This window comes from Lissotriton helveticus, chromosome 3_1 (assembly GCF_964261635.1).
Source record: "Lissotriton helveticus chromosome 3_1, aLisHel1.1, whole genome shotgun sequence".
Classification (NCBI taxonomy): domain Eukaryota; kingdom Metazoa; phylum Chordata; class Amphibia; order Caudata; family Salamandridae; genus Lissotriton; species Lissotriton helveticus.
Window position 1 is genome coordinate 988109899 of NC_136061.1, and position 14769 is coordinate 988124667.

A 14769-nucleotide genomic window follows, 5' to 3' on the forward strand; every position below is an offset into this window, starting at 1 on the left:
CGCGTATATGTTTCCTATCCTTAACTCCGCCCTCATTTACCGTGGGAGGTAAGCATAAGCAGACTTCAGAATGGTAAGTGTCTGCTTACGTTATAATTTAGCGGAGGTTGTATACAGGGATGTGGTATTATTGGCACGCAATACATCACTTGTGATATAGTGGCTCCTCCCTCACTTCGGCTAAGGACAACTGACCATCCAGATCAAAGAGGAGAGGCACAGTGCTTCGGCACACCCATCCATACATACAGAACAGGGCTGGATTGGCTACCGGGCGTTTCGGCATGCTGCCGAGCTGGGGGCTGATGTCACTGCGGTGGGGGCTAATTTAGTTGATGGAGACCTGCGTGTGCTACGAAATAAACAAAGCAAAACGAATTTCGTTCAGCACACGCAGGTCCCCATCAACTAAATCAGCCCCCAGCTCGGCAGCATGCCAAAACGCCCGGTAGCCAGTCCGGCCCTGATACAGAAAGCGCACTACAAAAATCTTTAGGAGGCTCAACGTCATTTTACTTTCACCCTAGTAGACCAGACAACTGACACATCTCTGTTGATACTGCACAACAATCATCCACGCGCAGCTGGTCGATGGCAATCCCAAATCAGGACAAAAAGGGCGCTCAGATTAGGAAAGGGCTTTGGAGCTTTGATAATTGTAGAACGTGTTACACAAATGTGAAAAACGTAACATAACATATAGATCATTCATTGCTTAGAGATCCGCATCATGATAGAGGTTTGTACAGATGGTGACAAGACACACTGTTTGGAGGGACTTTCATACCACGCAGGCTGCCTGCACATTATCACACACACTTACACTATATGCTTGACCCGATTACAGACATTCATTTGTGCCAAAAGTTGAAGTTGGTGGGAACTTGCCCTCATTTGAGGACCCAGGATCTATTCTTCTTAATGAGGCTTTGACCCAGAGCAGGACAGAGAAGGAAGAATGTACTTACTTGAGACAATCTGTTTGCAGCCAGGAGAGAAAGAAGTAGGAAAAGGAAGACCGTTACACAAGGCTGTAAAATAACCCGCAAAAGTGGGATAAAGAGACAGGAAGAGTAGTTGGTGGTATAAATAGGCATGAAGTGGAATAAAGACTTGGCAATCAATGCTGTTCGGCAGCATCAGTGGTGGGTTCCTTAGAAAAGCACCGGGGCCCCTGCACCTATTTTGTTTTCTTTTACAAAGAAAGCATTGTCTGATTCACATAAAAAGAACCACATTTGCACCAGTAGAAATACTCATAAAAACGGGTGCAGATAAATTAATTGTTGGACTCACAGACATTGGCAGCAGTCAGTGTGGCTGGAAAGCTGTGCCATTTGCGGGTTTTCAGGTGTGCTACTGGCAATGTCATGTGACATTTTTGGTTGTTTTAATTTCCCTAATGCAGAATTGTGCACAGAGTAGAAAACTGTACCGGGTAAAGCCAGCCCCGCTGAACAATTGGGCTTGTGTTTTCTAGTTCTTTCAATCTACAGAGCGAAAAAAAAATTCGCATAGAGAAAATACCCTACTGTAAACCCCATGACGTTTTTGGGTGGCTTTAATCCAGTGCTTTACACAAGGAAATCTCTGACTAATTCCAGAGTGGAAAGTGTCGGAGAGGAGTTTGTGAATGCCCACATACTCTCAAATGTGCTACATTCACAAGTTCTCAAGGACTTGATCTGCCCACTCACTATCCCTCGTGTGGGGTTTAACTGTTGCTTAATTGTATGAGGTTCAGCCATATAACTTTGAGATATAAATGCATTTTTGAGTGCTGCTTATCCTTAAGTGACTACTTGACAGGCTTAGATTGAGCCATTTTCAGCTATAAATATATATTTATGGCTAAAAATAGGTTTGCACTGCAGTTTATACACACATATCACAGCCTATCCAGACGTTCACGCCAGGAACAGCCAACAAACAGTAAATTTCAAAGCACACATGTAGTTCCTAAAGAAAGTCACATCACATACAGCCTGCAATGACTATCATAATCATAACACAAACCGTCGATACAGGCGGACACACAAACCACAATCAAGAATGCCAAGCTCACACAGAAACACAGACAGAGACAATGCTGGTTGTTACATCACACACACTCAACGGGCACCGCCACACCACACACACATAAAGTCACGTTTAACTCTGTGTTGTGAGCCACAAGGGCAGTCAGTGCAGGATACCACAGCAGCGAGTCCATGGAGTATGTCCCTTCCGTCACAGACCGCACACGGCCAGCCATAGCTTCATGATCATCCCAGGGCCCGCCCCCTCCACACCCCCCATGAGCTCCTTACCTGGGGGCAGCACCAGCGGGGGCTCCTTTTCCGTTTCGGGTCCCTTCTCGGCCGGCTGCAGGGGCCTCACGGCGATGGGCGGGGAGGTCACGGGCTGCTGCTCCGGGAGTTTGGCGGGAGCGGCGGTGACCTACGACACACGGGAGTAAGAAAAGCGACGCCCTGTCAGTCACAGAACTCACCCTTACCCGAGCCAGTAGTCACCGACCCACAAACCTCCTCGGCGTTCGAAGTGGAAAAAGCCTTCAGAGGTGGGGGTGAGACACTGAGACTTCACTCCTCAGGTGAGTGGGGACACTGGGACTTCACTCCTCAGGTGAGTGGGGACACTGGGACTTCACTCCTCAGGTGTGAGTGAGGACACTGGGACTTCACTCCTCAGGTGAATGAGGACACTGAGACTCCACTGCCCAGGTGCGAGTGAGGACATTGGGACTTCACTTCTCAGGTGTGAGAGAATACACGGGGGCTCCCCTGTCATGGAAAGGTGTACCCCCTACCAATGCCCACATGTTTGGGTGCACCCCCCTGCCAAGCACCGTAGTGAACAATCAGTGCCATAAGGTCGTGATCTAAAATTCATACTATGTGACTGTGCCCCTGCCATGGCTAAGGGAGTTGTATCCAGAGGGGGTGCCTCCTCTACCCACCCTCAGGTTTGACGCTCTAGGTCCTGTGAGAGGGTGAGCCTCTCATCCTCAGGGGGCCAAATCTACGGCCTGTGAGACAGCCTACCCCCTAATCCTGAAGGTAACATTAATACCATGGGAGTGTGTGCCCCCTGCCAACCGCAAGGAGTAAGGCAGATGCCATGTAAAAGGATGCCCCTGACCAATCGCTATTGTATAATGCACGCATGCCCCATGTGTAAGGGGGGCCCTTCCAGTCCCCAGGGTGTCATACCCGCCAGCCACTTGCCGATTCTCAGGGTGTGCAATTAGGGAGTGTGCCCTGTCCTCGGGACTATAGGGTCATATTAATGTCTTGTATGAGCCTGCACCATGCTAAACGTGGGAGTCAGGGTCAATCAAGTGGGGCCAGGATGGGCAATTGTTTTGGGCTTCAAGAGGGCCGTTAATATGGACAATTGTTGTTTGGTATTTGATTAATGCTGGAAAAACACTTTTTATAACCATGGGCTAGAAACGAGAAGAGGGCCGTGCATCTTTCGGCCTCTGATAGAATCCACAGGAGTGTAATGTCATGCCATGTGAGTGTGCCTTGTAGCCACCCATCGTGGGTATTATCCATGCCCCAAATCTATACTCAGAGTGTTAAACCAGCGCCATGTCTAGGTGCATTCTCTGCCAATCTGACTGTGTAATGCCTATGCCATGAGAGTGCAGTCCATGCCAATCAGCTGTATCATACCCATCTCATAAGGGGCTGCACCCTTGTCAGTCTGCTGATATAATACCCCGACCATGAGGGAGCCCATCCCTGTCGATTCACTAGTGTAATACCCATGCCATGAGAGAGCCCACCTCTGTCAACTCACTAGTGTAATACCCAGACCATGACGGAGTGCACCCCTGTCAATTCACTAGTGTAACACCCAGACCCCAAGGGACCATGAGGGAGTGCACCCCTGTTAATTCACCAGTGTAATACCCTTTTCTTGAGGGAGCCCACCTCTGTCAACTCACTAGTGTAATACCCAGACCATGACGGAGTGCACCCCTGTCAATTCACTAGTGTAACACCCAGACCCCGAGGGACCATGAGGGAGTGCACCCCTGTCAATTCACTAGTGTAACACCCAGACCCCGAGGGACCATGTGGGAGTGCACCCCTGTCAATTCACTAGTGTAATACCCTTTTCTTGAGGGAGCCCACCTCTGTCAACTCACTAGTGTAATACCCAGACCATGACGGAGTGCACCCCTGTTAATTCACTAGTGTAACACCCAGACCCCGAGGGACCATGAGGGAGTGCACCCCTGTCAATTCACTAGTGTAACACCCAGACCCCAAGGGACCATGAGGGAGTGCACCCCTGTCAATTCACTAGTGTAATACCCTTTTCTTGAGGGAGCCCACCTCTGTCAACTCACTAGTGTAATACCCAGACCATGACGGAGTGCACCCCTGTTAATTCACTAGTGTAACACCCAGACCCCGAGGGACCATGAGGGAGTGCACCCCTGTCAATTCACTAGTGTAACACCCAGACCCCAAGGGACCATGTGGGAGTACACCCCTGTCAATTCACCAGTGTAATACCCTTTTCTTGAGGGAGCCCACCTCTGTCAACTCACTAGTGTAATACCCAGACCATGACGGAGTGCACCCCTGTCAATTCACTAGTGTAACACCCAGACCCGGAGGGACCATGAGGGAGTGCACCCCTGTCAATTCACTAGTGTAACACCCAGACCCGGAGGGACCATGAGGGAGTGCACCCCTGTCAATTCACTAGTGTAATGCCCTTTTCTTGAGGGAGCCCACCTCTGTCAATTCACTAGTGTAACACACAGGCCACGAAGTAGTTCACACCTGTCAATTCAGTAGTTTAATGCCCTCGCCATGAGGGAGCCCACACCTGTCAATTCACTAGTGTAATACCCAGACCATGAGAGTCCATGAGGGAGTGCATTCCTGTCAATTCACTAGTGTAATACCCATGCCATGAGAGAGCCCACCTCTGTCAACTCACTAGTGTAATACCCAGACCATGAGGGAGTGCACGTCTGTCAATTCACTAGTGTAACACCCAGACCATGAGGGACCATCAGGGAGTGCACCCCTGTCAATTCACTAGTGCAATACCCAGGCCATGAGGGATTGCACCCTTGTCAGTCCCCTGATATAATGACCATGCCCTGAGGGAGCCAACCTCTGTCAACTCACTAGTGCAATGCCCAGGCCATGCGGGAGTGCACCTCTATCAATTCACTAGTGTAATACCCAGGCCATGAGGGAGCCCACCTCTATCAATTCACTAGTGTAACACCCAAGCCATGAGGAAGTAGACCCCTGGCAATTCACTAGTGTATTACTGTCAATTCACTAGTGTATCACCGATGCCATGCGTGAGCCCACCTCTGTAAATACACTAGTGTAACACCCAGGCCGTGAGTGAGTGTACCCTTGTCAATTCACTAGTGTAATACCAGGCCATGAGGGAGTGCACCCCTGTCAGTTCACTAGTGCAATACCCAGGTCATGAGGGAATACACCCGACAATTCACTAGTGCAATACCCAGGCCATGAGAGAGTGTAGCGCCTGCTAACCTGTTGTGCCAATACCCATGCCACGAGGGTTAGCACAATAATCAACCAACAGGAACTTCATGTCCTAAATATCGTTTACAAAAATATCGACCCATTGAGTGCAGATGCTCTATTAGTAACAGGACAATATTTTTCAAGTGATATTTAGGACAGAATATGTCTGTAAGAAGATATTTCGGTTTTGGTGTCCTGATACATACTCTTGGTGGGGTTGGTAAGTGTACTTACCTTTTCAATGACAATCTTTTTGCCGGCGCTGGGCTGCTCCCCCACTCCACTGCCGAAATCTCCCGAAATCTGAGGAAACAGAAACAATGGATGAAACTGTGCCCAGGCAGGCCGCGTGTCCTGTGTGTAGGCAGTGGCGCCCTGTGCCTGATGTGCTCGTGCACAGTGATAGTGACTGTGCACTGGTCTTGGCGTGCGTGAGCCATGAAGGGCAGCTTGTGTGATTGTGGGCGAATTAAACAGCAGCAGATGTGGTCTCTGTGGGATCCTTCTGGCAGAACACGGCTTCGTACTCACCACATCGGTGTCATCCTCCTCGTCCTCACACTGCAGCTCTGCTGCTCGAGGGTCCCCCCTCAGTCTCAGCTCCGCGATCACCCCCTGGGAGGAAAGAAACATCACACGCTCAGTGCCAGGAATGCCAACACCCATCTGCTGCCAAAGAACCAGTGACCCCAGTGAAGCCACTGAGTGGGTAGAGGCAGGCGGCCAACATCAGTGGGCACGAATTAATGCCCTTCTGGGTAATCTTTTATCAATAAACTGTTGGTGGGATTCTTAAAACGAATTATGTTTTCAATCAGAAGAATCGCCTTTGGCCTCTCCTTCCCAAAGGACAGATTAATTGCTCTTCCCAGATCACATCTTTCCGCAAACAGAGTCTCCAGATGCTGGCCTGTCCCCAAACCCCTCACCGACGAGCTCAGCCAACAAACTCCCTTCTCAGGAGAAGTGTCCAAAATTAGGATGCCATTGCTGCCAAAATGGCAGTTTGCACTTTAGAGGGAGGGGGTGGCTAAGTTTATGTATTGGCTTAAGCGGAAGACAAACACGCACTTTAATGCAAAAGGCAGAAAAAACTCTCCTGCCAGACCATGGGCTCTTAGAACCACTCTTCCTCTCAGAATCGTTTCACAATAAGCAGTCATGCCCTGCCTTGTTGAACTACCCTAGCTTCTTCACCCCTCTTCCATCTTCTTGATCACCCCTCTCCCTTTTTCCTCTCTCCGTGTCCTTCCCCCCATCGAACTAAATGTCGTCTCAACCCGCTTCCCATCTGGTCCACCCTACGCTCCTCCGTCACCCTCATTGTATGGATTAGTTTGGTCCACCGTCACCACTTTTTCCATCTCAATGGCAATATCTCTCTTCATCCTGCTCCATCTCTGGACAACTCAGTCTGCCACCTTCGTACATCTTGACCACCCTTATGTTCTTGCCATCTGAACTACCCTTGATTTGACCCTTCTTGTCTTGGCCACTCTATCATCCATCGCCTTCAACTGCTCCATCTAGACCAACTTGCCCTTCCCTCATATTCTTCTTTCCCTCTTCCCCAATCTGGTCCACTCTCTACTTTGTCACATCTCTCTCGCCTTACTTTGATAGCTTTCATATCTGAAGCACCATGCCCCAACTCACCCCGTGAAGCACCATGCCCCAACTCACCCCCTGAAGCACCATACCTCAATTCACCCCCTGAAGCACCATGCCCCAACTCGCCCCCTGCAGCACCATGCCCCAACTCACCCCTGCAGCACCACGCCCCAACTCACCCCCTGTAGCACCAGGCCTCAACTCACCCCCTGAAGCACCATGCCCCAACTCACCCCTGAAGCACCATGCTCCAACTCACCCCCTGTAGCACCAGGCCTCAACTCACCCCCTGAAGCACCATGCCTCAACTCACCCCCTGAAGCACCATGCCTCAACTCACCCCCTGAAGCACCATGCTCCAACTCACCCCCTGTAGCACCAGGCCTCAACTCACCCCCTGAAGCACCATGCCCCAACTCACCCCTGAAGCACCATGCTCCAACTCACCCCCTGTAGCACCAGGCCTCAACTCACCCCCTGTAGCACCAGGCCTCAACTCACCCCCTGTAGCACCAGGCCTCAACTCACCCCCTGAAGCACCATGCCCCAAGTCACCCCCTGTAGCACCATGCCCCAACTCACCCTCTGAAGCACCATGCCCCAACTCACCCCCTGAAGAACCATGCCTCAACTCACCCCCTGAAGCACCATGCTCCAACTCACCCCCTGTAGCACCAGGCCTCAACTCACCCCCTGAAGCACCATGCCCCAACTCACCCCCTGAAGCACCATGCCCCAACTCACCCCCTGAAGCACCATACCTCAACTCACCCCCTGAAGCACCATGCCCCAACTCACCCCCTGAAGCACCATGCCCCAACTCACCCCCTGCAGCACCATGCCTCAACTCACCCCTTGAAGCACCATGCCCCAACTCACCCCCTGTAGCACCAGGCCTCAACTCACCCCCTGAAGCACCATGCCCCAAGTCACCCCCTGTAGCACCATGCCCCAACTCACCCTCTGAAGCACCATACCTCAACTCACCCCCTGAAGCACCATGCCCCAACTCACCCCCTGAAGCACCATGCCCCAACTCACCCCCTGCAGCACCATGCCCCAACTCACCCCCTGAAGCACCATACCTCAACTCACCCCCTGAAGCACCATGCCCCAACTCACCCCCTGCAGCACCATGCCTCAACTCACCCCCTGAAGCACCATGCCCCAACTAACCCCCTGTAGCACCAGGCCTCAACTCACCCCCTGAAGCACCATGCCCCAAGTCACCCCCTGTAGCACCATGCCCCAACTCACCCTCTGAAGCACCATGCCAAAACTCACCCCCTGTAGTACCAGGCCCCAACTCACCCCCTGAAGCACCATGCCCCACTCACCCCCTGTAGCACCATGCCCCAACTCACCCACTGTAGCACTAGGCCCCAACTCACCCCCTGAAGCACCATGCCCCACTCACCGCCTGCAGCACCATGCCCCAACTCACCCTCTGAAGCACCATGCCCCAACTCACCCCCTGTAGCACCAGGCCCCAACTCACCCCCTGAAGCACCATGCCCCACTCACCCCCTGAAGCACCATGCCCCAACTCATCCCCTGAAGCACCATGTCCCACTCACCCTCTGAAGCACCATGCCCCAACTCACTCCCTGTAGCACCATGCCCCAACTCAACTCATCCCCAGAAGCATCATGCCCCACTCACCCCCTGAAGCACCATGCCCCAACTCACCCCCTGAAGAACCATACCCCAACTCACCCCCTGTAGCACCAGGCCCAAACTTACCCCCTGAAGCACCATGCCCCAACTCACCCCCTGTAGCACCAGGCCCCAACTCACCCCCTGAAGCACCATGCCCCACTCACCCCCTGTAGCACCATGCCCCAACTCACCCCCTGAAGCACCATGCCCCACTCACCCCTGAAGCACCATGCCCCAACGCACCCCCTGCAGCACCATGCCCCACTCACCCCCTGAAGCACCCTGCCCCAACTCACCCCCCGTAGCACCAGGCCCAAACGTACCCCCTGAAGCACCATGCCCCACTCACCCCCTGAAGCACCATGCCCCAACACACCCCCTGCAGCACCATGCCCCACTCACCCTCTGAAGCACCATGCCCCAACTCACCCCCTGTAGCACCAGGCCCCAACTCAACCCCTGAAGCACCATGCCCCACTCACCCCCTGAAGCACAATGTCCCAACTCATCCCCTGAAGCACAATGTCCCAACTCATCCCCTGTAGTACCATGCCCCAACTCAACTCACCCCCTGAAGCACCATACCCCAACTCACCACCTAAAGCACCATGCCCTAACTCACGCCCTGAAGCACCATGCCCAAACTCACCTCCTGCAGCACCATGCCCCACTCACCCCCTGAAGCACCATACCTCAACTCACCCCCTGTAGCACCATGCCTTAACTCACCCCTTGAAGCACCATGCCCCAACTCACCCCCTGAAGTACCATGCCCCAACTCACCCCCTGAAGTACCATGCCCCAACTCACCCCCTGAAGTACCATGCCCCAACTCAACCCCTGTAGCACCATGCCCGAACTCACCTCCTGCAGCACCATGCCCCACTCACCCCCTGAAGCACCATACCTCAACTCACCCCCTGTAGCACCATGCCTTAACTCACCCCTTGAAGCACCATGCCCCAACTCACCCCCTGAAGTACCATGCCCCAACTCACCCCCTGAAGCACCATGCCCAACTCACCCCCTGAAGCACCATGCCCCAACTCAACTCACCCCCTGTAGCACCATACCCCACTCACCCCCTGCCGCACCATGCCCCAACTCACCCCCCTATAGCACCATGCCCCACTCACCCCCTGAAGCACCATGCCCCAACTCAACTCACCCCCTGTAGCACCATTCCCCACACACCCCCTCAAGCACCATGCCCCAACTCAACTCACCCCCTGTAGCACCATGCCCTAACTCACCCCTTGAAGCACCATGCCCCAACTCACCCCCTGCAGCACCATGTCCCAATTCACCCCCTGCAGCACCATGCCCCACTCACCCCCTGAAGCACCATGCCCCACTCACCCCTGAAGCACCATGCCCCACTCACCCCCTGAAGCACCATGCCCCACTCACCCCCTGAAGCACCATGCCCCACTCACCCCCTGAAGCACAATGTCCCAACTCATCCCCTGAAGCACTATGCCCCACTCACCCCCTGAAGCACCATGCCCCAACTCATCCCCTGAAGCACCATGCCCCACTCACCCCCTGAAGCACCATGCCCCAACTCACTCCCTGTAGCACCATGCCCCAACTCAATTCACCCCCTGAAGCACCATGCCCCACTCACTCCCTGAAGCACCATGCCCCAACTCACCCCCTGAAGAACCATGCCCCAATTCACTCCCTGAAGCACCATGCCCCAACTCACCCCCTGAAGAACCATGCCCCAACTTACTCCCTGAAGCACCATGCCCCAACTCACCCCCTGAAGCACCACGCCCCACTCATCCCCTGAAGCACCATGACCTAACTAACCCCCTGAAGCACCATGCCCCAACTCAACTCACCCCCTGAAGCACCATGCCCCACTCACTCCCTGAAGCACCATGCCCCAACTCAACTCACCCCCTGAAGCACCATGCCCCACTCACTCCCTGAAGCACCATGCCCCAACTCACCCCCTGAAGAACCATGCCCCACTCACCCCCTGAAGCACCATGCCCCAACTCACTCCCTGTAGCTCCATGCCCCAACTCAATTCACCCCCTGAAGCACCATGCCCCACTCACTCCCTGAAGCACCATGCCCCAACTCACCCCCTGAAGAACCATGCCCCAATTCACTCCCTGAAGCACCATGCCCCAACTCACCCCCTGAAGAACCATGCCCCAATTCACCCCCTGAAGAACCATGCCCCAATTCACTCCCTGAAGCACCATGCCCCAACTCACCCCCTGAAGAACCATGCCCCAATTCACTCCCTGAAGCACCATGCCCCAACTCACCCCCTGAAGAACCATGCCCCAACTTACTCCCTGAAGCACCATGCCCCAACTCACCCCCTGAAGCACCACGCCCCACTCATCCCCTGAAGCACCATGACCTAACTAACCCCCTGAAGCACCATGCCCCAACTCAACTCACCCCCTGAAGCACCATGCCCCACTCACTCCCTGAAGCACCATGCCCCAACTCAACTCACCCCCTGAAGCACCATGCCCCACTCACTCCCTGAAGCACCATGCCCCAACTCACCCCCTGAAGAACCATGCCCTGACTCACACCCTGAAGCAATCAGGTAATTTTAAAGTTCCTATTTTCTATGGTGGGATGTCAGAGTACTTTACAGACAGGTAAAAAGGAATATGCGCTTACAGCGATAAGGGTAAACGACAAATCTGTAGATACTTTCTTTCGCAGCGCGTGAATGTACACATCTATACAATGTTGGTACATGAGTGTACATTGATTATGGATTATGGGTAAAAGAGTGGCAGGGTGTGTAGTCTATGACCACTAAATGAGGAGGGTAAGGTGAAAGAAACAGATAAGCGGGAATTGATGGGCGGGAAAGGAGAATGGTGCAAAAGAGTCAGAGAAGGGTTACCTAGAAAGCTATTGGTGTAGGAGGTGGTCTCTCAGACTGTTAGAGGGTGGTCAACGGGCAGAGAGATGGAAGAGGGTGTTTGTTTTGTCAGTGGCTAGTATTTCAGTGGTTGGATTGTTTTGGATCGGTGTTAAAGCAAGTATGTTTTGTTGGCCAATGTATAGAATGCTACAAACAGGAGTATGACTACTGCCAACATTCTACCAATGCACCACACTCACAAGATGCAATGAAATGTGAATGACACCCGGAGAGATGAATGGACGAATATGCATGGCCAAAAGCCCTTTGTATGCATGTATTATGCATGCTTCTTAAGTATTACTCTTTTTTTGGAAAACTTGACTAGAAAGACCGCTAATGTCGTTGCTATGCCAGCCATAACAATGTTAGTATTTAAGTATTTGTTTGTGTTGCTCAATTCGATATTCTGTGGTGTACCAATGTATTTCAAAGGGGGAGGGGATGTACAGAGTATATTTGTGCACCCCAAATTCGTAAGCATAGAGTGGTCTACGTCACTTTGTCTGCTACAGTTAATTTGAATAAGAGGTTGGGCCAGGTCCCTCCCTTATGTATTTAAACATGTTGTGCCTGATGCAAGTAGAGTGCACATTCGCCTTTGGTATGGGCACTTACTATTGGAGGCCCAGAGATGTCTGTTGTAAAGTGCTGCAAAGCTCGCAAATGTCTCAGTGTTCTGGTTGTCAAAGGTTGGTTTGTCGTGGGTGCGGAAGTGCATGTAAAGGATTGGCGTGACGCCTTTGGCAAGGCTATTGGAAATGGAATCAGACATGTGGTCAGTTATGGTGGTGCTGAAGCTGAATAGTGGTGCATTGCTATTGGTGTTATCTTGAGTACTGTGCTGGCTGAGCAGGGGTTGGGTATTGGTGTGTGTGGTGTACTATCTCGCACTAGCAGTGTTGTTAGAAAAGTCTCCACCCTCGGGTACCTGCTGCCCCTCACCTGCCATTGTTTTCCTTTGTCTCAGAAACTATTCTGCAAGTTTCCTTTTTGGCCCAGCCTGAAATGCCCCTTTTCATAAACCACAACTCTTGTGCTCCGCAAGGAGACTCTTGGTAGGCCCTGGAAGATGAGAGACCGTAAACTGGACTCCTCAACTTATTCCTGCTTTTTGGGAACAACCCTTGGTCCATCGCCTGAGATCTTAGCTTGCGGCAGCCTTTGTATAGATTTAGGGAAGGGTCTGCTCTCAGCGGGTACGCCTACTGTACCCAGTTTCAATCAAGTCCGGTGAACTCCAATAGCAGGATGTTTTTTAGTTTATTATTTATTTATTTTATGTTCAGAATCATTACCCGGATTGGGATCACAGCAATCATGAGAATGCTTGTGATTACCTTTGGTGCACCCGACAATAAAATTACCCTCAGGTGACCTTCAAAGTCTTTTTGCCTCAATTTCACTGGATTTTAAACAGAGAATTGGCTACTTCCCAAAGTGAAACTAAATCCTTAGCATTCTACTCCCCACAACTACCTTCTCTCTCTTACTTCTTTGTCCCAAGGGCCTCCTTAAAGGGGAAGATGCACAGTTTCCCAGCAGAGCGACCCCTGGGAGCATGCCTGCAGCTGCATCGACACCAGGCCCTACATTCCATTCTGGGAACAAGATAAGTCTTCTATAGTAACAAATTCTTTGGATTAGGGAAACTTGTCCCAACCTGCTGGTTGGCTTTTAAAACTGTAATGATGCACCTGCAGTCATTGGAAGGAGGTGCTGCCTAAGTGCTAAAGGTGAGTTGAGTGCAAGTTGGTGTCCCATTCCAGCACTTAAAGAGTGACACCGACCTCCACATGCTGCTTCCTGAATATGGGGCTTTGGTGGTGTCCGTTTCCGGTGGGGTCGGTACCAAACCCTTAAAACTGTGCGACTGTCTACTTGCCTGGTTAGAAGTCAAAGAATTCAGAGTCCAAATTTCCACAGTGTCAAGAAGCCCATCCTATCACTGGCCGGAAATAGGCTACACAAGAACCCGCCCTGCAAGCGCAGGTAAGTCCAAAGCAATTGCCTGCCAGTTTCCAATTTTATGGGACCGCGCCACACACAGTGATGTTTCCTGGTACACAGACCCGTCGTGACCTTTAGCAGTCTTGGATGATAGAAGAAGTGCCTCAAACTCACATTTGGGATCCCTTTACCTCCCTGGCAGTGCAGAGGTTCAGCACCTTCTCAGCTTGCTGTCCAGCTGGACATGGAGCTCCATGAAAGCTCTTGAAAGCCCATCGTGTGCCCACTTTTATCTTTGGGGCACACACCCCAAACATATCCACAGGTCTAGCAGTGCCAGACCCTCACCCTTTATTCATCTGACTCTGCTCTACTGCGAATGAATGATCCGAGTGCAAGCCTAACTGATCTCGAGGCATTCAAAGTTTATTAGAACATTGGAATGTTGGGAGCTCCATTAATGGCTGGTATAAGCCTGGAGCTCCAACATTCCAATGTTTCTTTGTTCTCAGCTCTGGCTGTGAACAAAGGCTTCAGGGAACCTGAGGGGATTCCAATCCCCTCACGCTCCCAAAAGGCTTTATTTTTTTGTTAGAACATTCTGTCCTCTAGTGACAGAATGTTCTAATAGCCTTATAGCCCTTCGTAGATGGGCTATACCGCTATTAAAGTCCCTCTCCCTTGTTAAAGGCCTTCGCCTTCGGCTCGGGGCCTTAAACGCTGGAGAGGTTCTTTAATAGCCGGTACACCCCTCTACGGCGGGCTATAAGGCTATAATACATGAGGCAACCCTAATCCTAGATCAGGAGACAGAAAAGGTTTCCAGTTCCCACGCACAATCTCTCGCGAGCCAATCCTAACATCACTGCGTCAATGCCTTGCTGAACTTGTCCAGGGAACTTCCATTATATTGTGTTCTTGCTTGCAATGTTGCTAGTAGGTGTAACCGGTTAGTGATCATGAGCAGGACAGTGAGCCGAACTTGGTGGTGAGAGGATCAACAGTACGCATAATAAACAAATGTACTCTAGTTTCATTTAATGTTATGCTGGGATTTATATTACAATAAATCAATAAGATTGTCAGAGTACTAAAATAATTTAA

At 51.7% G+C, this 14769-nt stretch overlaps 1 protein-coding gene across 4 annotated transcripts in view; it reads right to left on the reverse strand.

The window, feature by feature from the left end:
• COL18A1 (collagen type XVIII alpha 1 chain) overlaps positions 1-14769 on the reverse strand; it is a 439200-nt gene that overhangs the window by 105739 nt on the left and 318692 nt on the right. For all 4 annotated transcript variants that reach the window (XM_078681471.1, XM_078681470.1, XM_078681469.1 and 1 more), the window contains 3 exons: positions 6069-6152; positions 5772-5840; positions 2310-2439 (listed from right to left, as the gene is read on the reverse strand). In XM_078681471.1, coding sequence (XP_078537597.1) covers positions 2310-2439; positions 5772-5840; positions 6069-6152 — 283 coding nt within the window. The remainder of the gene's footprint in view (positions 1-2309; positions 2440-5771; positions 5841-6068; positions 6153-14769) is intronic.